The sequence below is a fragment of the Diorhabda carinulata genome, chromosome 1 (genome assembly GCF_026250575.1).
Source record: "Diorhabda carinulata isolate Delta chromosome 1, icDioCari1.1, whole genome shotgun sequence".
NCBI lineage: Eukaryota > Metazoa > Arthropoda > Insecta > Coleoptera > Chrysomelidae > Diorhabda > Diorhabda carinulata.
Window position 1 is genome coordinate 34210347 of NC_079460.1, and position 22930 is coordinate 34233276.

Genomic DNA, 22930 nt, shown 5'->3' on the forward strand with positions numbered 1-22930 from the left:
TCAAAAACTACATCTACCTACTTCTCACCTCTTCGTGAATTTGTTGAATAGGAGAGAAGCTGTTATAATAGAAGGAATAAAGTAAGAATAATAGAAGACTTCGTACTCCGCATCAAAGTTACTCTCAGTTATTTGATGTTTTTAGAGAATCGCTCTGTTTGTCAAAATGGTCATGTTCTGGTCCATCAAACACATTATCACCGACCAAAAATTTGGTCAGAAGCCTAATCTCAAGGACACCCTCAACTGCCACCAAATAGATTCAAAAAATTTTGGGGTTCCTCAAAGCTACCAGCTATACCACAAAATATAATTTATATATGCAACACATTATGTTCTCAATGCCCAGCTCTATTGAGGTACATTAAATTTAATTTTAAAAAAATGTTTGTGCTCCTGCTGAAACTGGTAATACTTGCTCAAGCAAACAAGTCATCATTCACTTTTTCCATACATCGTAAAACAATTCGTCAACCAAGTATTGATTTTGGGAAACAAAATTCAGTTGCCCTGTTAAATTATCATTTAAAAATTTTTTTGTAAACTCGATGTAAATCTCTGCTCTCGTTTTGATACTAATCGATTCTAATGAGAACGCTACTCAAAGAGTGAAGTGGAACATAACTTATCCTGACATTCTATTGAATTTTACATTAGTAAAATAAGTGTTGAAATTTTCTTGTAACTTTTTCCATGCAGTACTGATAATATGTTTAATATTAATACGTATATTCTACCTCATAAAGGACGGTTGTTGAGGTAATGAAAAAGTTACACAATAAACAGTGAGAGGATTTGTCAGCTGCGAAAAGAACTTGAGATACCCTCATTTTACGGATCTATATCAACAAGCTAAAACAATTCAAGAGCTTTATTGAAGAATAAGCTTGGGTAAGCAGTATTGTTCAAATAAACAAGACACACAAAATGATTTTAATAATGTAAAACGGGATATAAAGTTTTTTTTTCAAGAAACTAATGGTTGACAAAAAATTTTTTGATACTTCACTTCAGAGTTTATAAATCAACCGAACTAATACTATCTAAGAAGGTAGCTATCATATTAAATAGAACTGAAAGATGAAATAATACAAATTTATGCGTATATTATCACCATCTACAATATTAAGAAATAATCACGATAGTGGTGAATTTAAAAAATGTCATCTATTATTATTGTTATCGTTCCGACAACACACAAAACTTTCAAAAATAATATTATAAGTAGTAATTTAAACATGTCGTAAGATTAGTTTCTCATCCTATGCTTCACTTTCTTTTAATCATTCTCTCTTTGTTTATCGGCGACGCAGTACATTTTTATAATAAATAATATGAAGTGCGATAAATATGGAATTCGTGTATTGTTAAGATATTATTGGAAACAAAAGTTCAAAGCAAGCGTAGCAGTAAGAAAAATATGTGAAATTGAAGGGAAAGACACAGTTGATGATCGAACGGCACAGCGTTGGTTTAATCGTTTTAATAGTGAAGGTTTGACGCTTTAAGATCGTTCGCGCTCAGGTCGTCCACCAGCGTGGGATACTGAGGTGTCATAGGGAAGCAGTAAGAAACCAACCTAGTACCAGAAATCGTCGATTATTGGACTCTCTTCGAGTTTCTAAAGAAATCATAAAGCGCCATTAAAAATCATTAAGTAAGATTCATAAAAGTGCCACAGGAAATAACCAAGATTCAAGCGAAACCTCTGTCGACTAAAGATGTGCAAACATTTCAAGTGGGAAGTCTTGTTATGTGTAGAATTATAAGGGTTTAGTGTACTCCTAAATCATTTCACAGTGTTTAGCTATCAATTTCGAGATATTTATTAGACAGCTGATGCGAATGTACAAGGTTTTATCGGAGAAATATCCAGTTTTAGTCAACTGAAAGCGGGTATTGAACTCTTGCCACATCCAGCATGTAGTCCGGACCTTGCACCGTCAGATAAATTTTTATTGACATCCAAAGAAGTGCGACATTTCTTTGCATCTAAGTATTGACAAGTACTTAAATCCTAAATAAGAACTGGATATCCAAAGAAAATAGCAAAAACATAATTACAAACACAAATGTGATGGAAAACGTGATAAACAAAAAATAAGATGGGGTAAATGCACAAAATAATAATAATAATTAAAGGGAAAAATAACAATAATACAAATACGGGTTTCCATCTAAGGATGCGGAATAAATAACCAATTCCAACAATGGATACCGTACAAAAAAGGAAGAGAAATAGTTGAAATATGAGAAATGACCATCATTATAAATGATAATAATGAAAACTGGAATACTCAGATTGGAAGAGCAAAAGGAGAATAGCTACTTGGATAAAGATAGGGTGAAGACTAAGGGAAAACTCGAAGGTATTAAAGAATATGGAAATTAAGTTATGTGGAGAAAAAAGTAAACAAACATGGAATAATGTTACGAAGGAATTAAAGAAATTAAAAAAATCATAAAAAGGTCAAGATATAGAGTTGTAAGAATTGAGGAAAGAAATTTGGAACTGAATACAGGGCAAATAAGTAACATTCTTGAGAATAAAAACGAAATAAAAGCAATACGATAAAAACGAAACAAAGAAAAATACATGCATAAGTATTATCTATATTTGATAGTAGTAAATTTTTTTAAAAAAAGAAGAAGAAAATTAGAAAGAAGTGTCAGAATTGGGCCAGAAATTATATGATAAAAGAGAACAAAATGCGACACGAATATAATCATTTCATTTAAAAAATGAAAGAAGTAAATTAAGAATTAAAGTTAATTAAATTAAGAGTAAAAAGTAAATTACATTGAAGCCTTTCGTACTTTTGATATCTGTAGCGTTTTTTTCTAATTGACAAATATCATTTACACAAAAGTATGACAAACAACGTAGTTTAGTGTTTAAAATGAACACGAGGGTGTTACGACGAACTAATTAAAGTTGTTAGCTAATGAGGCGATAGAAAACATGGGATTTCGCTTTGTCTACATTTTTATTGCGATAACATTTTATTGAAAAGATGAAGGTCGCATAAATACAAGGAGTTCTTATACCTGCGAACAAGACGTCTCGAGAATAAAAAATAAAACTAACAACTTTTGCAATATTATTATACAATTCTTCGATTACAGCCATTTCGTATTATTAATTTTAATAATATAATAATATTAATTAATTAAACTAAAAACCTTGGTAGTAGAACAAAAAATATATCCACAGAAACGAAAATAAAATCGTAAATTAAAATAACGAGAAAAGTATAAAATATCCATTAGGAAAAAAAACAAAGAAAAAAATATACAGGGCCTATAATTTAGAATATATTTAATAGCTCATTTCTTTTTAAATACGTCATTTAGTATTTCCAACTGCGATTTATAAATACAATTTCAAAAAACATTACATCATCGTGGATTTGTTAAATTGCAATACGCATAACTAACAAATACCAAATATTTATTATTAATGATATTAATGATAAAACAGAGTTATGAAAAAATTGAAATCAGATGATTGAATGTAATTATTTCAACTGAACAAATGCAAAGTGGTGTTCAATCCCGAAATGCGAAATTAATCCATATTCATGCCTTATTCGTGCTTTAAGCTCCTCAAAAATTTCTAATTTAGAATATTGGCTTCTGTGGAAAGATGTCTAAATGATTAAAATCAGGAAACTCAGTGGCCACATCTATTCATGTGGCAGGAAATACAACAACGAGACACCAGTTTTTCCGAAATGTGAAAGCGTACCATTTCATTGAAACCAGATTACAATCCCTGGACGTTGACTATCCTTCCCTCATCTAACGTGGATTCTTTTCCGGCTGATATCGACGATTTTGCCGATTTATTTCACCATTTAACATAGACGAAGATCCATCATCAAACAGAATGTTCTCTACTAGTTGATATAACAGCATCATCTAGTCATTCCTGGAATACTGTTACTTTGTAAGAATACAATTTTTGGGTTTCTAGAATTCACGACACTACCAATACTGGCTATTTCAACATCGTCAGATATCTGCCTGGTACAAATACTACTATTTGCTTGTCGATTAGTACACCCACTTTATAGAAGTTCAAATGATATTCCTAATTTTGTGTGACTGATTTATTCACAGTTTGTTGTACTATCAAATATAATGTCAGGTACTTTACTTACTACGTAGGCAAATGGAAACAGATACAAAGAACTAGATGAAGTACAAAAATAGCTTCAGTAGAAATATTTTTTTGGTTGTCTTAACTAATTGTGAATGTAATGGTGGTGTAAACAGTGTATTCAGTATAAATATCGCCAACGGTCCCAGGAATTCCAACTTAGTTATGTTAACTAGATTACATTGTCAAGGATTTCTGTATGATGCTGCAGGAGTGTTAAAAGTCAAAGAAATATGAGCTTGTACAATGCTAAACGCTTATTAAAACTATATATATGTTAATTTGTCGTGGGTAGGTTGCTGTTATCAGATTTAATTTTATTTTGATATATTTATGACATTAATTATAAGATTTATGAAAAATTACTTTAGAAATAAGTAACATATTGAATTTAATACTGAGAAAACTTGTTATATTCTATTTTGTGTCATTTACAAAAAATATACATAATTTAGAATGAATTTTAGAATAAAACTAATTATTTTTAATATTATCGACAGCAACATAAATACTTAATAAAGTAAGTCTTTATTAATATAAAGTATAATAGCCGCAAAAATCTCTCGAGTAGAAAAAATCATTGCGATCGAAATGAACACAATAAAAATAGAAGCGTTTTGTAATGTTGGGATATTTAGTTAGAGGACTATAAAGCAGACAGGTAAAAATAGAATTCTCGAAATTTTTTATGGGGGCAATTTCACCAGGTAAAAAATAACAGGTTTTCACTTGTAGCAGACGGGCCGAGGATCCCTGAATATCTGATGTAATAAAATATATGTAAATGAGTGCAAACCACAAAATTTTATCACAGCAGTTGCATATACCACATGTTCCAACCAATGAATTTGTATAATTAAAGATATACAAGATGTTGAAATGTGGAAAAAGAGTTAGCGAAATATATCATGTGGTGTGGAGTTAATACGCATGTGTACACACAAAAAGAAATGAGAGATAAACTGAAACTGGCCCAAAAGTGTGTCTCAGTTGAATTCTCAGTTAAAATTACGTCCGTTCATGTTCCACGATTCGCAGAATCCATAAACAAGTAAATATCACTATGCCTAAATGCGAATTTATTTATATTATTCTATCAGTAGGACATTCAAGACTTTGGAAAGTACTTCCAGTGGTCAAAAGTCTGAGAGTTTCAGTTAATATTCATAGCTTGTATCAGCCTCAAGCAACTGATACCAAAAGGGCTAAACGAGGATTATAATGATGCCAGTGGATTTCGTATTGTAATATCATCGAAAACAGTCAGTAGACCATAGACCATCTGGGAAGAACGCAGCCGCAATTTCCTCCTGATAATAGTGGTACAATCACCCATAACGAAGTTAAAAACGTTTTTGCTACATCAAATTTTTCAATCGAAAATTAGCGTAATTCACCCTGGTACACTTTTTGGGTGCATCAGTAAACAAATGATGATCTCGAATAACGTTTGGTTAGACGCAGGTGATCTTTAACAATTGTCTGTGCTGCTGCCGATCCAATATCTAAAGTCTTCTTAATATTGTCATAATTCACGGTGGGTAACCACAGTTGGCGGTCGACTAGGACGAGTTTCGTTTAATACACACTGTTTAATGCACAATAAAGATTTTTCTGATATCGAAAAAGAACATCTTTAATGAATCACGGACTACTAAATTTTATTGAAGAAGACACTTTAATTAAATACAAATACAACATTAAATTATTTTGCTCGTTGGGTTATAAACAGTTGCAAGTATGTAATCGACAAGAAGCTACCAGTCTTTGTCGTCACGTCATATGGAAAAATCCGTAATGTGAATGTAAAATATCTTTAACTTTCGATGTAAATAAATATAAAAGGGTTTGTAGGAAGGAATAATACTGAATAGTCTTTTATATAATAACTACCAGTAGAGTTTTTAACATATTCTAACCGTAACATCTGTTAAGTACTTCAACAATCGCTTGATACATTTAACTATAGTTTTTGCCCATCCCTTAATTTCCGAATAAAACACTTTAACAAATTTCTATTTCATATTGTCAAGTGAAGGTCGAAACGTTGTCTTGAAGACCAAAAATAATAGTGTCCGATTTTTGTTTACTTTGTACGAGCGCATGTTTATTTTTGTCGGTGAGTGCAACAAGTTAAAACTTGCAAGTATTTATTATTTTTTAATTGTGATTTATTTCTTCGATGGTTATGATTATAGTTTAGTCCTAGTTAGTCCTGTGAAACGCAAGAACGTACGAATTGTTTTCGTTCTGGCAAATTTAGACTTGTAAGTTTTAAAATGGGTGAAACCAAGAAACTATCGGTTGAAAATCGTGCGTTAATCATGCCACTACAATGTGGAAAAATATATATCCACCATGAGCTTTGGCGATAGAAAACGTTCAAGACAGCCTCGAAAAACCACAATCGCTGAAGATAAACGTACTGCATTGATCAGTAAACGTGATCTGACGACTCATGAGCCCAGAAATAGTAGCTCAGATGAATTAATCTAGGGATCTGAGTACATCTACAGAAAAAAGGAGATTGAGAGACGCTGGCCTTTTTTGGAAAGGTGGCAGTGGAGAAACTTCTTCTAAGACATCAAAATAAAATTAAGAAGTTAAAGTGGGCTAAAGAACATAAAAATTGGACGTATGAATAGTGGAAGAGAAGGTTTGAGTCTAAGAGAAGAGTGTTTGTGCGCAGGTCAAAATAAGAACGTATGTTCGATCCATGTGTATTCCAGACTAGAAAACATGCCACGACTCGGTGATTTTTTGGGGATGTTTTGGAAGAAGAGCCTAGTGAAAATTAAAAGGATTTTGAAGAAAGAGAGCTAAAAAAAAATTAGAGGAAAATGTAGTATGTTATAGCCAGCATGACAACGATCCCAAGCATTTCTCGGAGCGAAGAGTATTTGAAATAATTGGAAAGAAACAAAGTACTAAAAGTAATGATTAAGCTGTCACAGTCGTCTAACCCAAGTTGTTGTGGAACAAATTGGACAGGAAAGTCACAAATCCTGAAAAACAAATGGAACCAAATAGACGATGATTATTTGTGGATATTGTTACGAGAATACCAAAATTATGCATAGTTTTATTATTACTATATTCTTATCCATATTTATATTCTTCAAAATGTAAATATCGATCTTATTGTTTTTATTTGTTGTGTATCACGCAAACTATAGAGTGGGCAAAAACTTTTGACCTGTAGTGTAGTATAATATACTTTAGAAATATAAGTAAGGTATTCTCAGTAAAAAAGTTTTTTCATCAGTAGCCTGTGTGATTTGATAGTTAACTACCACACTTGTCTGAATATGATATACAAATATAATTGAACCTAATTTCGGATCCATTTTGTTTCACGCTTTCATTGAATACAAAATTCAAACCACCCCTGTCACTGTCTCATATCAGAAAATAGAGTTTATTATTAATATTAATAACTGCAATTGAGAGTTCACATTGGTTATTAAATACGTCGAAAAATAAATACATGAAGAGTATGATTGTCATGAATGACCTTCACACTAGAACAATCATGAATTATGTACAGCACAGGTTAATGTTGGAAATCTAAAAGAAGTATAACAATAAATAGCAAGTCATACCATGTGGCCACCACTAAAAATAGTAAGTCGGAATATAAAAAATAACTTGAAACGCACAGATTCAACACGTGTATAATGCTAACTGAAGGCATATTCCAGCAGTAGCGTTTTTTTCTTAGATAATGATGTAATTTAATAATTGGTGTTTGAAAAATGATAAAGCTTTATGTAAACAATCACATATGCCGTGGCTAAAGTATGTCAATATTAAAAAAGGTTTTTAATAGGGGCATGTTCCTACGTAATATACGGCTAATTAATTTCTGGTATAATTTTTAATAGATTAGTAAACATATTATCTTTCCTAGTGACGTATACGCTGTTAGATTCAATTAATATCGGCATGGTTAACAAAATTAAGCAACATCTAACAAATTTATCAAAAACCTGAACGTTACTACGTCGAAAAATTATCAACATTATTTAAATTGAAGCGTTAAATGGAACGGAAAAATATGTATTCTTACTAGGGTGGTTTGACGCAAGAGTGACTTCATCGAAAAAGTTATTATACTATAAGAACAATATTTTATTTTTCTATATATCGTGTTTTAATTCAACACGCTTAGTCTAGGGAGTTTTCAAATTTTCCAAACAATCCGAAATAATTTTTGAAGATCCGCAAAATACGTGTTGTTCTCTGTCATCACTTCATGTTTGTCTGAAATCGCTTCCCACAAGTAAAGTTTACAGACAGCAAGTAATCATAGGAAGCCGGATCAGGCGAATATCGCGGATGAGGCAATAAATCGTATTGCAGTTCGTCAGACGCATTATATAATGGAGCAAAACCTGACAGCAAATTATCATAATATTGGTTATCGTTTTCCGTTTTTCTTAATAATTCAGGATTACACCTTAGGTCTAGTGCTTCGAATGTTTTTTTACTTTTTATTACGTTTAAATAAATCATTCGATTGAATTTCAATACCTTCGGACTTTTGATCACCATTGAGCAATCACGGTACCCACCTTGCAGATACATTTTTGCCAAATAGGGCATACCCGTTTGGTTCAAATATTTACTTCATTAGCTATCTCACCTACTTTGATTCGTGGATCGCTTAACATGTATGTCGTTTATTTTTTCAACCTTCAAAGAGCTATAAATAAAATACAATAAATTGTTTTATTTCATGGCCATTGACGTTGTTTTAAAGACATTTTTTGATTTGGAAGCGCCTCCTTCCAACCACCTCATCAATTCTGGAAAAAGTTTTAAGTCAAACGGTGTGTGGACGACCGTTCTCACTATTCCAAAAACAGTTTCGAATGGCTCTTGACAAAAGTCGTTAATTTTCACATTTTTTATCAAATGACGTTCCTGGACATTGAACATTACTAATCCTACAAATCATTTCAATTCATTCGGGATAAAAATTAAATTTAACTGATACTTCCAATATAAAGTAAAAAATTAAATTGTTATTTAAAAACAAGTCACATTGAACAAATAAAATTAATCTCAGAAAAAAATATTTCTATTAGTAAAAAATAACAATTTTGAATTTCCACAAGCAAAACACAATATTTTCTTATACAAAACAATGATCAAACCCTCTTCTTTGATGTTGTCCAAATTTTTACAATGTCTTCTTTCAAACAAATGGTTAAGTACCATTGAACATTGAACGTTCAACATCGCTTTAATATCACTGCTATAACAAGACTGGTATCACCAAAGAAACGGGCAACATCGACGTACTGCGAACAACTTTTGTTGAATTTGAAACACCTTGAAAAACAAAGACCCTGCAGAGTTTATTCATGATTTGTTTCGGGATCAGATGTAAAGATACATGATTCGTCACATGTCCAGATGTTTTACACAGCCTTTGTTGATACAACTTATAAATATTTTTCTCATTATTGGTTAGCTTAAGCAGGATCCAATGGAACAATTTTTTTTATTACCAAATAATCATGTAGTCTCATCTCAACTTACTTGGCAATCTTGTTTAAGCATTTCATCAACGATAGATTTTGGGAATGAACAATTTTACTGATGCACTTTTGTGATAATCCGAATACTTCTTCTTCCTTTATTACCTTCTTCGATGGCTATTAACAATGGTATTCTTATCTTGTTTACTGCGTTTCTAAACAGATCAATCGAAGACAGTATTTTTCATTTTTTAATATTTGGCTAAAATACTCCAGTTTCCGTTTTTTACTGTAAAGACGACTTCCTTCTCTTTTTCTAGTCCTTGCATAACTTCCATGTTGATGATGTGCTCCGTCCAGGATATTTTCAAAATACGCTGATGTATCCACATTTCGAAAGATTCCAATCTTTTTAAAGTAGCCTCGATTATGGTCCAAGCTTCTACACCATAGAACAAAACAGAAAATATGTAGTATATAGTTTGTTCATGCTGTTAAACGTAGCTCGAGCTCTTTCCATCCGTGATCGTATTTTTGATGCCTGGTCCCATTTCGCATTTACTGTGGTTACGTTTCTACCCGATCTAAGTCTTGACCGTTTTGTTAGAAGCACTGGAGGATGTTGACTTTTGCTAATAATCATATGTTTGCTGCCTATATTTTTTGCCATAATATTTTGTAGCTCTTCATTGTTATTTGCTATAATTACTGTGTCGTCGATATATTTTATGTTGTTGATAGCTTTTTCGTTAATTTTGACGCCATCTATTACTTCTGCCAGTGATTTATATCTCGATAAGTTTTTCGTGTTTGATGTTATCGAAAGCCTTAGAGAAATCGATAAAACACAAGTGTACGTCTTTGTTCATATCTTTGCATCTCTGGATGAGAACCTGTAGGCTAAAGATGACTTCTCTTGTACCTAGTGCGCTACGAAAACCAAACTGCGTTTTAGAGATGTCTGTTTCACATTTTGCGTATACTCGATTTTGAACCATTTTGGTAAAAACCTTCGACGGTACTGTTCACAGTGCTTCGCATCTGGTTTTTTAGGGATAGCGATAAAGATTGACTGCAGCCAGTCTTTCCTGAAGCAAAGATGGTGCTAAAAGAAGTGGTCAAAATATCAAAAATCAGATATTCTGTCAATATTACACCCTGTATGTTGTCAGGACCCGTTTTTTTCGAGCAAAAAATACTAGAGACTGCAAACTCTAATTTCTCTCAAATGAAAATATGTTGGTTGATGAAGTTAAGTTCAACAATCTGAAGTTTCCCTCTGAATGAGGCAGTTACATTTTTTTGTTTTCCAAAATATTCAATTTTTATGTCAATTTGAAAAAAAAAATACCTTTTTCGCTGAGTAGAGGGAGAGATATAATCACTGTTACGCAATTCACAGAATTTAAACATTTGACGGACGTCAATATTGAATGGTTCTACCATATGGGTTTTATACATTATGATGCCAGACATCAAATATTTTCACTTTTGATTAACGATAAATAATGATTTCTATAGTTTATATAGCGTCATTAGAAAAGCATTACAATATAAATAAATCACTGTGCAATTTGAAAGAAAAGAAAAACTACGCAATAAAATATCTCCATCATATGGTAACTATAAACGTGTAAATGTATATTATTACGAGGATGAACCAAAAACACTTCAATGAACAATCAGCTGTTGAATTTCTTTTCGATTATATAAAACGATCAAATTACCCAATATTATTAAGTAGAATAGAAAATATGAACATAAAAAATATACACATACATGGCTTGATAACTTGTATCTAAGATCTCAATTTAATGGTAATTTGGTCCTTAAAAGTTAACCCCAAATAGTACTTCTAAAGTCTATTTTTCATTTGTGTTGCAACAGCAAAGTTATTATAATTTTTTTTAAAAAACAGCATGTTGATTAATATATTAACTTCGCATGGAGGCAAGTACTACCCTGTACATTCTATTTGAAGAAAAAATTACTATTACTCTACACAATAAGTCATAAACTTAATTTATGTGAATACGGATTTATTTATAAAACTTAATATTAGCATTAAGGTAAATAAAACTTGAAAAACTTGTTTTATTTTAATAATTTAAAAATGTAAGTGATCCGGTCGTTACATACCATAAAGCAATCAACGTTGCCAGATCTGGACAAGAAATTATTTCAAAATGTTTTATATACTTCCCAAAAAATTAACGTATATTTTGTTGATTGGCCAAAAGATTTAGAGAAAGAACTTACTGACTTATATTTGTCCTAAAATTGATATTCTCAAGAAGTTCAATCTGATTTTGTGATCATTTGCCAATGTTTTTGAAACGATTCCAGTAAATGGTCCTGAAACTGGATAGACAAATTTGCGCCTATTCTGTACGTTCTGCCATCATTCAACTTTATATTCAGATTTGTTTTTATTTTCATAAAATCAAATTTTATGACAAATATTTCGATTGAAGATGATTTAGAATTAGAATTAAATTATCCTAGAAATGAAAATTAACGACAGTAATCAAGTATAAAATTAGTGATAGAACGATATTTTCATATAGTTTTATCTAATGCTCTATACTTCTTTCATCAACTAACCAACAGTCATAAGACAATGGAATCGTTTGAAAATGGTATGATGTCTGGACCTGCACACTAAACATTCAATAGTAGTTTCTGAGTATCAAAATTTTCGGTAGGAGCAAACTTTGAAACTTTAAAATAAACCGTACGGTTGGCTACAATCCTTAATGTACCCCTCGAAGAGAGTGCATTCATTGGAGAAGGCTTTTCACAAGTACAAGTGGCGATTTGTAAAGAACTTACATGGTTCCAACAGACGGGACAAAGTGTAAGAAGACCAGGTCCAGGCCTTGGGCGTATCACTAGATATAATTTGGACTATAGCCGAATATAATATTCTCAGACGATTTTAGAGTTTCCAATGATAGACTAGATGATAGATCAGTAATATTATGAAGGGGCAATATCGACATGTTGATAATTGAAATGCATCGACTCAAGGGTACATTATTGACCGTTATTGATCGTACCATTCGTTCGTTTTGTAGAAAACTCTTAAGAATCGTCTAACATTATCCAAGCAATCTTTTATACTTATTGAAATATGGAATTTTATTGACCAAAATTGTCAGACATAAGTCCCAAAACGTGCCCAGACTCTGTTAAGCTAAAAATTATACCAAAGAAGTGATTAAAATACGCCTTTCCATTATTCTTCAGATTTTCCTTCAAACATTAGTTGTTTAAATTTAAAAATCAATTTTATATTTGTTTAAAGACCACTCACTTAATGTAATTTTTGGCACGAATTGATTCAGACGTAATAAACTCGATGAAAAATACCACTCCAAGTAAATTCGTCAAAAGCCATCCTCCAATAAGAAGTACACTATTTTATATTCAACAATTTGAGGGCATTATTAGCAAAAAGAAAAACTATAATTAAAGTCAAAAGATCTTTTATATAGAGCAAACTACTATTATTATAAAAAATATATTGAACAGCTTGAATATGGTAGAAATGTCTGGATATGAGAAGGATAAAACTGAAATTCAAGAACAGACCAATATAGCCACTATAATTCAATTTGGCGGAACCAATATATGCGAACACTGCAGAGACGAGAAGACTTCTAATGAAGGCAGATCTGTGATATTAACCAGAATCACTGAGAAGATAGTGACAGACAGAGCGAATCCGGACAATTAGGAGAAAATGTAAACTGGATGTTGTGAACAGATTGATACTGAATAGAAATAAGGAATGGAACAGGAACTTCAAGAGAAGTATTCAACGACCGAAAAAAAATGTAACAACTTGAGACCGGAGTGGCCATGAAGTCGAGGAAGCAACAAATACCTTGCCAAAATTGGAAAATGAAGAAGTTAGGTCACTGACTCCAAATTCTTAAAAATTTCAACAGGTATTAATACTGATAGTTTTGTTATAGTATTGTAAAAATACAAACTATTATTAATCCAATGAAATAATGACGATGTCTTGGTCCAAAATTGATATTATCCAAGATGATATCGTCTACAATTAAAATTCTATCACCCGGTTTGATTACTATTCTGGACCATTTATGATATTTTAGAACTACCAACACTTCATAACAAATATAAAAAATTAGAGTAAGAGATTTTTTTTATTGATGAGGCATTAGAAAATTAAGCAAAATGAGATCATTTCGAGAGTTGTATAATGATGAATCAGATGTACTGATATGTTGTACAAACCAAGAAGCCTGTGAAAACAAGCTCAGTTAACAATTTTAAACTTTGTTAATCAATGTATCTAAAATATATGATTGAACGCATATAAAAGTAGGAGTAGCTAAGATAACTGATAGTACTTTCAAGTGGAAAGTAAGGAAGTTACGTTTTTTTCTTTTGACATGCTTTGGTCGCAAAAAAATCAGTGAACAAGGCTTAAAATTGAGCATAGTTCACCTTCAATCAACTTCTGATGATGGGAGGAAAAGCAGTGAGAAAATATCGTTTCACAATGTGAGAGCGGCAACGATAAAAAAGAAATGTGTGGCAATTATAAATTTTCCAATGAAAAACATGCAAATAAAGATTCATACACATTTTGTTATCGACCTTACAGAACTCTTGTTGGAATTGTTTTTGATCATGGGACTTTTGGCAACATCTTTGTGCAAATGTTTCGCGTGCTTGAATCTTTACGGACGATTTTTTTGTTGATCGACATCAGAAAACACATAAATAGTTATGTGATAAGCGTGCGTAAATAGTCCAAATTCACGTCGGTACGCGTGTTTTGATACATCAACTGCAACTTGCGAAGGACTTCCGATGGGTTTTTCGCCAGATTTCACTAAAAATTGAATCATAACACGTATCTTCCAATGTTAGTTTTCATTTTCATCACACCACCAAAACATGAAACACCAACCAAACAGAAAGAGTCCCTTTGCTAGGCAGATGAAAATGAAGTGACGCATTGTTGCCAGTTTGCGGTTATGACTAAATTCCCGGAAATTCATGCTACACCTCGTACACTGATATCAATCCCATAGATTGAAACGTGAGAAACGCAGAGATATGATTGATATTATGTGAATTTTAGCACGTACGGATATAATTTCAATGGCAATTATGCTCTTATTCACCGTAGTTTCATTTTAACAAAGCAATTCTTTAAATATCTGTCGTTGTTGGACGAAAAAAATGCAAACATAAACAAGTATGTACTGCGTTTCATTCGACAATGATATCCCAGTTCAAAATAAATGAGGCCTCTTCGTTACACAATTATTTCGCGAAACATTTTTAAAAAAATGTGATAAAAATAGATTTCCTATCAAAAAGCGGGAAGGCCTGTTTTATAACTTATAAATAACAAGTAAAGAAGCTTTAGCACAAAGCAATGAAAAATCTAATTCCTAGGAATTCTTCTGAATTTTATCATGAGAAGACTCAAAGTCTTGGGCCTGTCACTGATCGCGATTTATCATATGACCAAGAACTGTAAAGAGAGTGATGTCACGAAAGTTAGCAGAGCAATATGAGCAGACAAAAAAAAACAATAAACGGGAAATTAAGCGCTTATTAACCGCCACATTTCGAAATTTTCCACTGTGCAAGTTTTTGAGAAATTGGCAATGCAAGTTAAATGTGCAACATCAATAGATAATGAAAGAAGAATGCTTCCATAATCAAATGCTAATATAACACTTCGTTGCTCAAAGATGTTGCGGAAAATATGAATTTTCCGGAGACGTGACGAAAAAAATTACTTTTTCCGAGTTTTCTCGGCAGAACATTATCATTGGCGAAGAATTATAGACTCGTGTGGCCTCGTTAGGGCTTGTTTAATTCTTGCCTAATGCCAATTAAATGCTGCCATTATCTCCCGTCGGGAGAAACACCTAACGTGCTCCCACAAAACAAACTCAAAAAGTCGCCAAATTTTTTATGCTTTCGTAAAAAAAAGTATCGTATGCACATCGGAAGAAATATATTTTTTCGTCTGGGACGACAGCTGCTTCGCTCGGGAAAAACATTTCTTTCTCGACAAAAAATACCTTTTTTTTTCATTAAGTCCATAATGTACTATTTTCTCAACGCACTCATAAAAAAGATAGCAAATCTTGCTTCTTTTGCGAGGCAAATTCGCTTTATATCCTACTTTTTCGTGTCACTTGCGAAACATTCATTAGCATTAATGGAGCATTAAATTATTAAGGACCTATCTAGGCCACCCATCCTCATAACTTCGGCAACAATAGTGTTCTACCGAGAAAACTCGGAAAAACTCTTTTATTTTTGTGAAGTCTCCGAAATTTTTTTCCACAGTATTTAATTGGCATTTTTCTTTATAAAATTTTTTTTCTATCTATTTTTTAAACAACAGAGAATATAATTAAAGAAGCATTCTACTTTTATTATCTATTGATTTTGCACATTTAGTTTGCATTGCTCTGCTAACTTTTTTCTGAAGTTAGGTTAGGTAATTTTTGCTATCAAGAAAACTATAATACAAATATTAAATATTTGGTAAAAAATAATCCGATACACTATATATTTTGAAATAATACCTATTATTGTATTTTATTATGTTTATTTATTTTTCCATTCCAAAAAAACATATAATTGAATTAGGATATTAATATATGAAAAGAATTGACAACTTGTATTGTTACTACAGAATTAATTATACCACAAAATAGTGAACTTAGAATATTAATTCTGTTTAAATCGTTTTTTTACAACCTAATAGAATTTTTTCCCGAAAATGTACGTTTTAGATATAAACAATGTCAGTAACAGGAACATTATAACTACATTTCAAATAAATTAGAGTTAATATGAAATAAAGGATGTTTGATATTTCAAAGTATTATACTAAACGACAAACGATTAAATGTTTTGTGAAAACCATTTCTATTTTGTATATTATCACAATTTAGCTCCTCTTTGACCAAAATATTTCAATTTTCAATTTAGAGACAAATCACTTTAGTTTTTTAATCTAAATATGAGATTGACCCCTATACCTTATAATAAAACCTACGAAACAAACTAATAATTTATTAATGTATATGTAATGTGAAGAATTTCAAATCATTTAATTGGTAATAATATTATATGGGTACATAGTTTCATATTAATATTTGCAAGTTCAGCTATAAGATTAGGTAGTCATACATAAACCTTATAATATGCATGTATCGGATATTGTCTGAATTTTAGAGATTGTTGCTTTAAATTAGGTATTATATACATTCTGATAACTTTTTTCATTTCTACCTGAAGCCTCTATTAAATTGAAATATTTGAGGAATCACGTCTTCAGGTAGTTTAAATTTTTTAACCTAAGCTTCATTAGATAATGTAAATTAAAAACACGTTCATAACACCGAGTGCAATATTTATATACTATAATCAAATTAATAAAATAAAATTGTACCAATCAGCAGATTAAACGTTTTTCAAAAATCGCCGAGTGGCTTGGATGCTAATGAACAATGCGAAAATATTTTGAGGTTAACTCACCAACATGAGACTACTGTATTCCTTGAACTTAAAACACTGAAAATATATTAAAATCTACAACAAATCGCGATTCACATAATACTGAATACTAAAATAAAATTATTGGCTGCGTTTGAACGACTTTCAATTCACTACAACGACAAAAACCGTACAAACATAACGAACGAAACGACCTGCTGCTGAATGCTCTTCGCGACAATACATCAACAATCCAACAGGGACGGATTTAAACACTTTTGTATAACTGAATTTAATTGAATTTAATTATTTGTATATTATTAATAATTTCGAACAAATACTTCCTGAAATTAGAAAAATAGTTTTTATTAGATTTAACCTGAAAATTTCTAATTCAATTATTTAACGTTTCGCCTTTATGCAATGCTGCGAAGATTATTTGTTACTTTATTTTTATGTATATAAACATAGATCCGTGTACTTTTTGTGGGTGTCGGGTGGTATTTTTAACGGTACATAATTGAAAATCCTACTAGGCTCTTTCTTGAAATTTTCATTATAATATTTTTATGATTGTTAATAAGAAAAAAAAATATTGAAGAAAATGATATAGTTTGGGATTTTATTGAATAATATGAACATGTAAAAAATTGATAGTATTTTTAGTATTATTAAGAAAAATTAAAAGATCTGATATAATATACTGGAAGAAATTCTTCTATCAAGATAAAGTTATGGCTGCAAAAAAAATATGCTATGCATTCGTATTTTTGGTATGTATATGATAATACAAATAAGAAGCTTCTTCTTCTTAGCCATATTTTCAGCTATTTTAGAATATCTGTTTTATTTTATTTATTTTATTACGAGAAAAAGATACTGAACTTATGTTTACTATTGCCACTACACTAACACTCACAATTATACGCCTGAAGGCGCATTTCGATAACCAAGTAGTGAACAGTATGTTTGAATTTGTAAGAAAATCTGGACAGTTTTAAAAATACATTTATTAGCTGACTGGCATGTTTACCAAAGGTAATTTGCAGTTGCAAGGTGACGATCTCATTTTGATTGAAACAATACAATTAACGGCATTTGTTAGTAAATTTATCCTTTACAAACAAAATTTTCATAGACAATAACATTCACAGTTTCCGTATTTGTCAAAATTACCAGAAATGCTCAAAGACGATGGATTTTACTAAGGAATTTGAGAATTTTTCAAATTGTAATTCAATGAATAATTAATCCATAAAATAACACAGCAACAGAAAACGTCTTAAAGCAAGGAACAAGCAGCTGGCCACATCAAGTGCACTTTGGCCGCCTGATTTTCGTATTTGCATTAAACTTTCAAACTACCTGTTATTTGGAAGATGTAATATAACCTAAAAGGCATGTGTTGTTGTTTTCATGTTTTCTTTTGAGATTTTTTCAATTATTAGCTGTTCATAAGAAGAACTTACACACACGAATGTGAAGAACGTCTCAAACATTTTATTGTATGAAAACGAACCTAGTGGACGTTCTCGTTCAAGAGAATGTACCATTCCCAAAACGTGTCATAAAAACATTACCTATAGAGGTGTGTGCACAAAAAAATCCACGACCAAGAAGGGCTATACGATTTGTTAAACGGACGACGACGACGCGTTTTGTACCTGCCAGAATCAGAGGATATTTTGCCTATAAAACTACTCAAAGAAGTTCTATTTTCTTGACACATAATTAAAAAAAAGTTATCATATTTGAATGATAAAATATCTGCGAAAGTCATGCAGCCAAAGTATACTCGGTATTGCTAGTTGCTTATATGCAAGAAGAATTGATCACCATAACCACAGGCGAGAAGTTTAACCAAGGCTAAAAGAAGCTCTGGTTGCAGCGCAATATTGAAACACAATTTCCTACATCGTCCAAAATTGCTGAAAAATATTTTATTCAGTTTCCATCATGATACCTAGACAAACAAGGTTTCAGTGTGGTTACAAAAGAAAGAAACCGTTTGAGAATAGTCAAACGCGGAGATTTAAGGCAGCAATTCACTACTATTGAAACAGACTTTGACCAGAATGTGATACCATTGGCTAATTGAACTGAAATCACATGAATTGACGTGAATAGACATCATAAAATATCGATCAACATCAAATGACAATAGACTTTAATTCATGTCATTTGAGGTAATTTTTCAATTCACAAACAAATTATTATGCGAATTGTTAGGAAATAATGAGAACAATATTATTAAATGAATGATATTATTGATTATTTTTCATGGAAACTTAGGATTTTTTTTAATATCTACTGATTGCTAACGGTGAAAAATACGCTTAAGTCTCTGACTTTTTTATAATTATTTTAACGTTTTTATCCAAAAATAATTGCCCCTTCAAAGTATTTTCACGTAATTTCTATTAATGATTATTAAACATATTTGATATTTACTGACTTTTATGTCTATCTATTTTGTTAAATTTTGGAGTTTGGAAAAAGACATACTACATCCAAAAAGATGAATTTTCAATTTAGCTGAAAACGTAGGATCATAATATTACATCAAATACATGTACAGCACAATGCGGCAGAGAAGTTTTATTATATATAAAAAGATTATTTCATCAAATGATTACTATTTTTAGTAAATTTGTTGTATTTATTGGTTGGACGAAGAATTGGTATGAAGAACAGACTTTTTTATTTTTTCTCAAATACATTCACTAACAATTCTTGGAAAATTGGAAGTGAAAGCGAAATATTTCCTATATAAATTAATTATACATATTACACTAGTTTTATTTGAAACATACATAAAAATGCAATTTAGTCATTAAAACTATTACATTACGATTCATTAGACATAATACTTGAAGCATTTAATATGCATTATGTTGAGGAATTAATATATTTTTATGTAAAATAATTTTCGAGTTTATTACTCGATACTTGCAATAATATTTTTATGGCTTTTTACAATCTACCAGAGAAAGTTACGAACGAAAAATACCCCAACAAAAGTAAAAGTTTTCAAGAAATTGAGGATTACTTAATTCAACGATACTTCAAGTACTAAAATAATATAAAACTATCATTATTCAGGAAAGTTTTTTTGCAGCATTTTTTTGGTGAGAACCAACGACAAATTGGAAAAGATATGAATTTTCTGCACCCATTTTCCACCACTAATCACGTGTAATACTCGTAAAACTCAAATAGTACAATACTTTCTTCCAGAATGTAATAGATATTTAGAAAAAGGAGAATAAATATTGTCTAATAATTGAAAATACGAGGATGGTCCCAGAAGTACCTGGCCCAACAAAAAACACACAAAAATATTGGAAAAAATTTTCTTTTAGCTCCATACACTTTTCCCAGCGATGTTCAATAAGTTCGATAAGAATCGTCAAGCTCCTCAAAATAGCCATTAAAAGCCGATATCACTTCTTCATTGTTGGGAAATCTTTGACCAACGAGCTATTTTTTCAAGTCTGGGAACAGAAAATAATCCGAAGAGGCTCAATCTGGCGAATAGGGTGCATGAGGTAGAAATTTATTAATTTTGGCCATTGCAGATGTGTGAGATGGTGCATTGTCTTGATAAATAAATACTTTCTTCTAAGCTAGATACGGCCGTTGTGCTTGATTCCTCTGCTAAAACGTTGCAAAAAGTTCGCATAATACGCGCCGTTGACAGTTTTTCCTTTTTCAATATATATAGAAAAATTTAGTTGGTTAGCCTACAACTTATCAATAAAAACCATAGAAAAAATTATAATAAATGTTCACCAAGTGGGCACCTTGCATTTCTACACACTTCCGAAGTCTCCAGAGAATATTTCTTTGAACTGGAAGAGCATTCCAAGAATCTGCCTTATAGCGTCACAATGGGAATTTATTTTATCGATCATTCCGTTCCTTGTGTGCACATACCAAGCTTTTAGGATATCCGCGAAAAAATGAATCTATTGTATTTAATTCAGGGAAACGTGGTGGCCATGCAAATGGACCTGCCCGTCTAATCCACCTATTAGGAAAAATGTTAGTAAGATGATTTTTTACATCGTTTAGGAAGTAGGGAAGCGGTCCATCGTGCATGACTACATGTATAGTAGTGTAGAATTATTTATTCCGTCAAACACATGGACATACGTAATCATCCATTCAAAATTCATAATGTTCGAATAATTTAGAAAATATATTTAAATATAAGTTCTGATTTTGTAGCTTTGAAGGCCTATAACTTAGAAAAGAGGGTTCGTATAAGAATTTTTTTATGTCTCAGCATTGTTTTTTTGTTTTTATGTCATTTCATTTCCGAATTTTTTGCATCAATTCCCGGAACTATATAATATCTTAAAATGTCGATTTATAGTAGTTCTATTTCTACTGAAAAAACCAAAAAATTCGGCAGAATAAGAAAATAACAAAGGATTCTGTCGTTTTTAGCGATGGTTCATTGTTAAAATAACTAAGTTGTATTATAAGAGACAAAAATAAATTTAAAGCTTAAAAAAGCACTTTGCAAACTAAGAAAAGAATCTTAAACTCGAACTAATTTAAACGTCTCTTGGAGATTTTAACATTGCGACAATTTTAAGTTCAAAAAATGGCTTTACCAAGATTTCTAAGGATTTTCTGAACATTGGGTTAAAACCATTGAATATTTTCTCTTTATATGATCATTTAATAGACAAAGTAAACATGGCAAACCGACACTATATATTTCAATTAAAATAATAAATGAAATTGAAAATAATTTTAAAGGGACGCACTGTTTGAGAAAATCAGGTCAATTGTGGAAGGTATCATTTTATTTTTCACATAAAACCTACTACCGCACTTGATAAAAAGCTTGTAATTTATTCTCTTCCAATTAAGATGTGAATCATTCAGCGGAGCGTGAAAAGTCGACGCATTTTGCAGTTTGAACAAGGCACTCCTGAAATATCTAAGAGTGTATACGGGAAAATGGCTGTCATGTCACGTTTACTGATTTTTAAATAAAGCTTTGCAAAATTTTTTGTTGGTACTATATAATAAAATTGCTGAGTTTGGACTAAAATTCAAGTGAGTAAACATGAATAAAATTATAGAAATGAAACTATTTGAAACTTTCAGAGTTGAAATGTTTAGTTGATATTTTTTTTAGAACATTCTTATATGATATGAATATATTTATTCAAACCGTTCTATTTATGAAATTGAAAAATGTGTTCGGTTCAATCTAGAGAGGAATTATCACAAACAGGAGATCATTATAGAGCTCTAAGCTCCAATATCATAAAATCCAAACTCGTTTGAGATTGTCTGGAAAAATTAAACGAGATGAAATAGCTAAGCAGCTCGCTAAAGCGGGGGCAGACAAGTCCTTCACGGGACCCGAACCTTTCTGTAGTATCAACTACAGAACAATGAAAAGAGCACTGAAAAAGAAGGTAGATAGGAGCAAAACCAATTATTGGGACAACCTACAAGGGCTGAGCCAGATAAAGACTTTTCTGGGAAACTATAACTAGAATATATCTGGTGAATGTATCAACCTAAGTAAGAACAATCTACGAATACTAACAGGAGTTCTATCGGGGCACTCAATAAACACCTGAAGACACTAGACCTAGCAGATATTGCGGTGTGCAGATTTTGTTGCACAGAGGACGAAACCTCTATCCACATTCTCTCGAAGTGCGAAGCACTAAAGAGCTCCAGAGCACTACACCTGGAGGCGTATTAGGCTAAGGTCCCACCGCTTGATCTTGCAGGTATC

General features: G+C 31.5%; 1 protein-coding gene across 3 annotated transcripts in view; it reads right to left on the reverse strand.

The window, feature by feature from the left end:
- The window catches only part of LOC130900615 (actin-associated protein FAM107A), a 59975-nt gene that overhangs the window by 24483 nt on the left and 12562 nt on the right, over nt 1-22930 (reverse strand). Inside the window, exon 1 of one of the 3 annotated variants that reach the window (XM_057811341.1) lies at nt 17203-17415. The exons of 1 other annotated variant lie outside the window; for it this stretch is intronic. In XM_057811341.1, coding sequence (XP_057667324.1) covers nt 17203-17208 — 6 coding nt within the window. In that variant the 5' untranslated portion in view covers nt 17209-17415. Of the gene's footprint in view, nt 1-7764; nt 7862-17202; nt 17416-22930 lie in introns of those variants that run through there. One more of the 3 variants, XM_057811350.1, reaches the window with a different exon arrangement.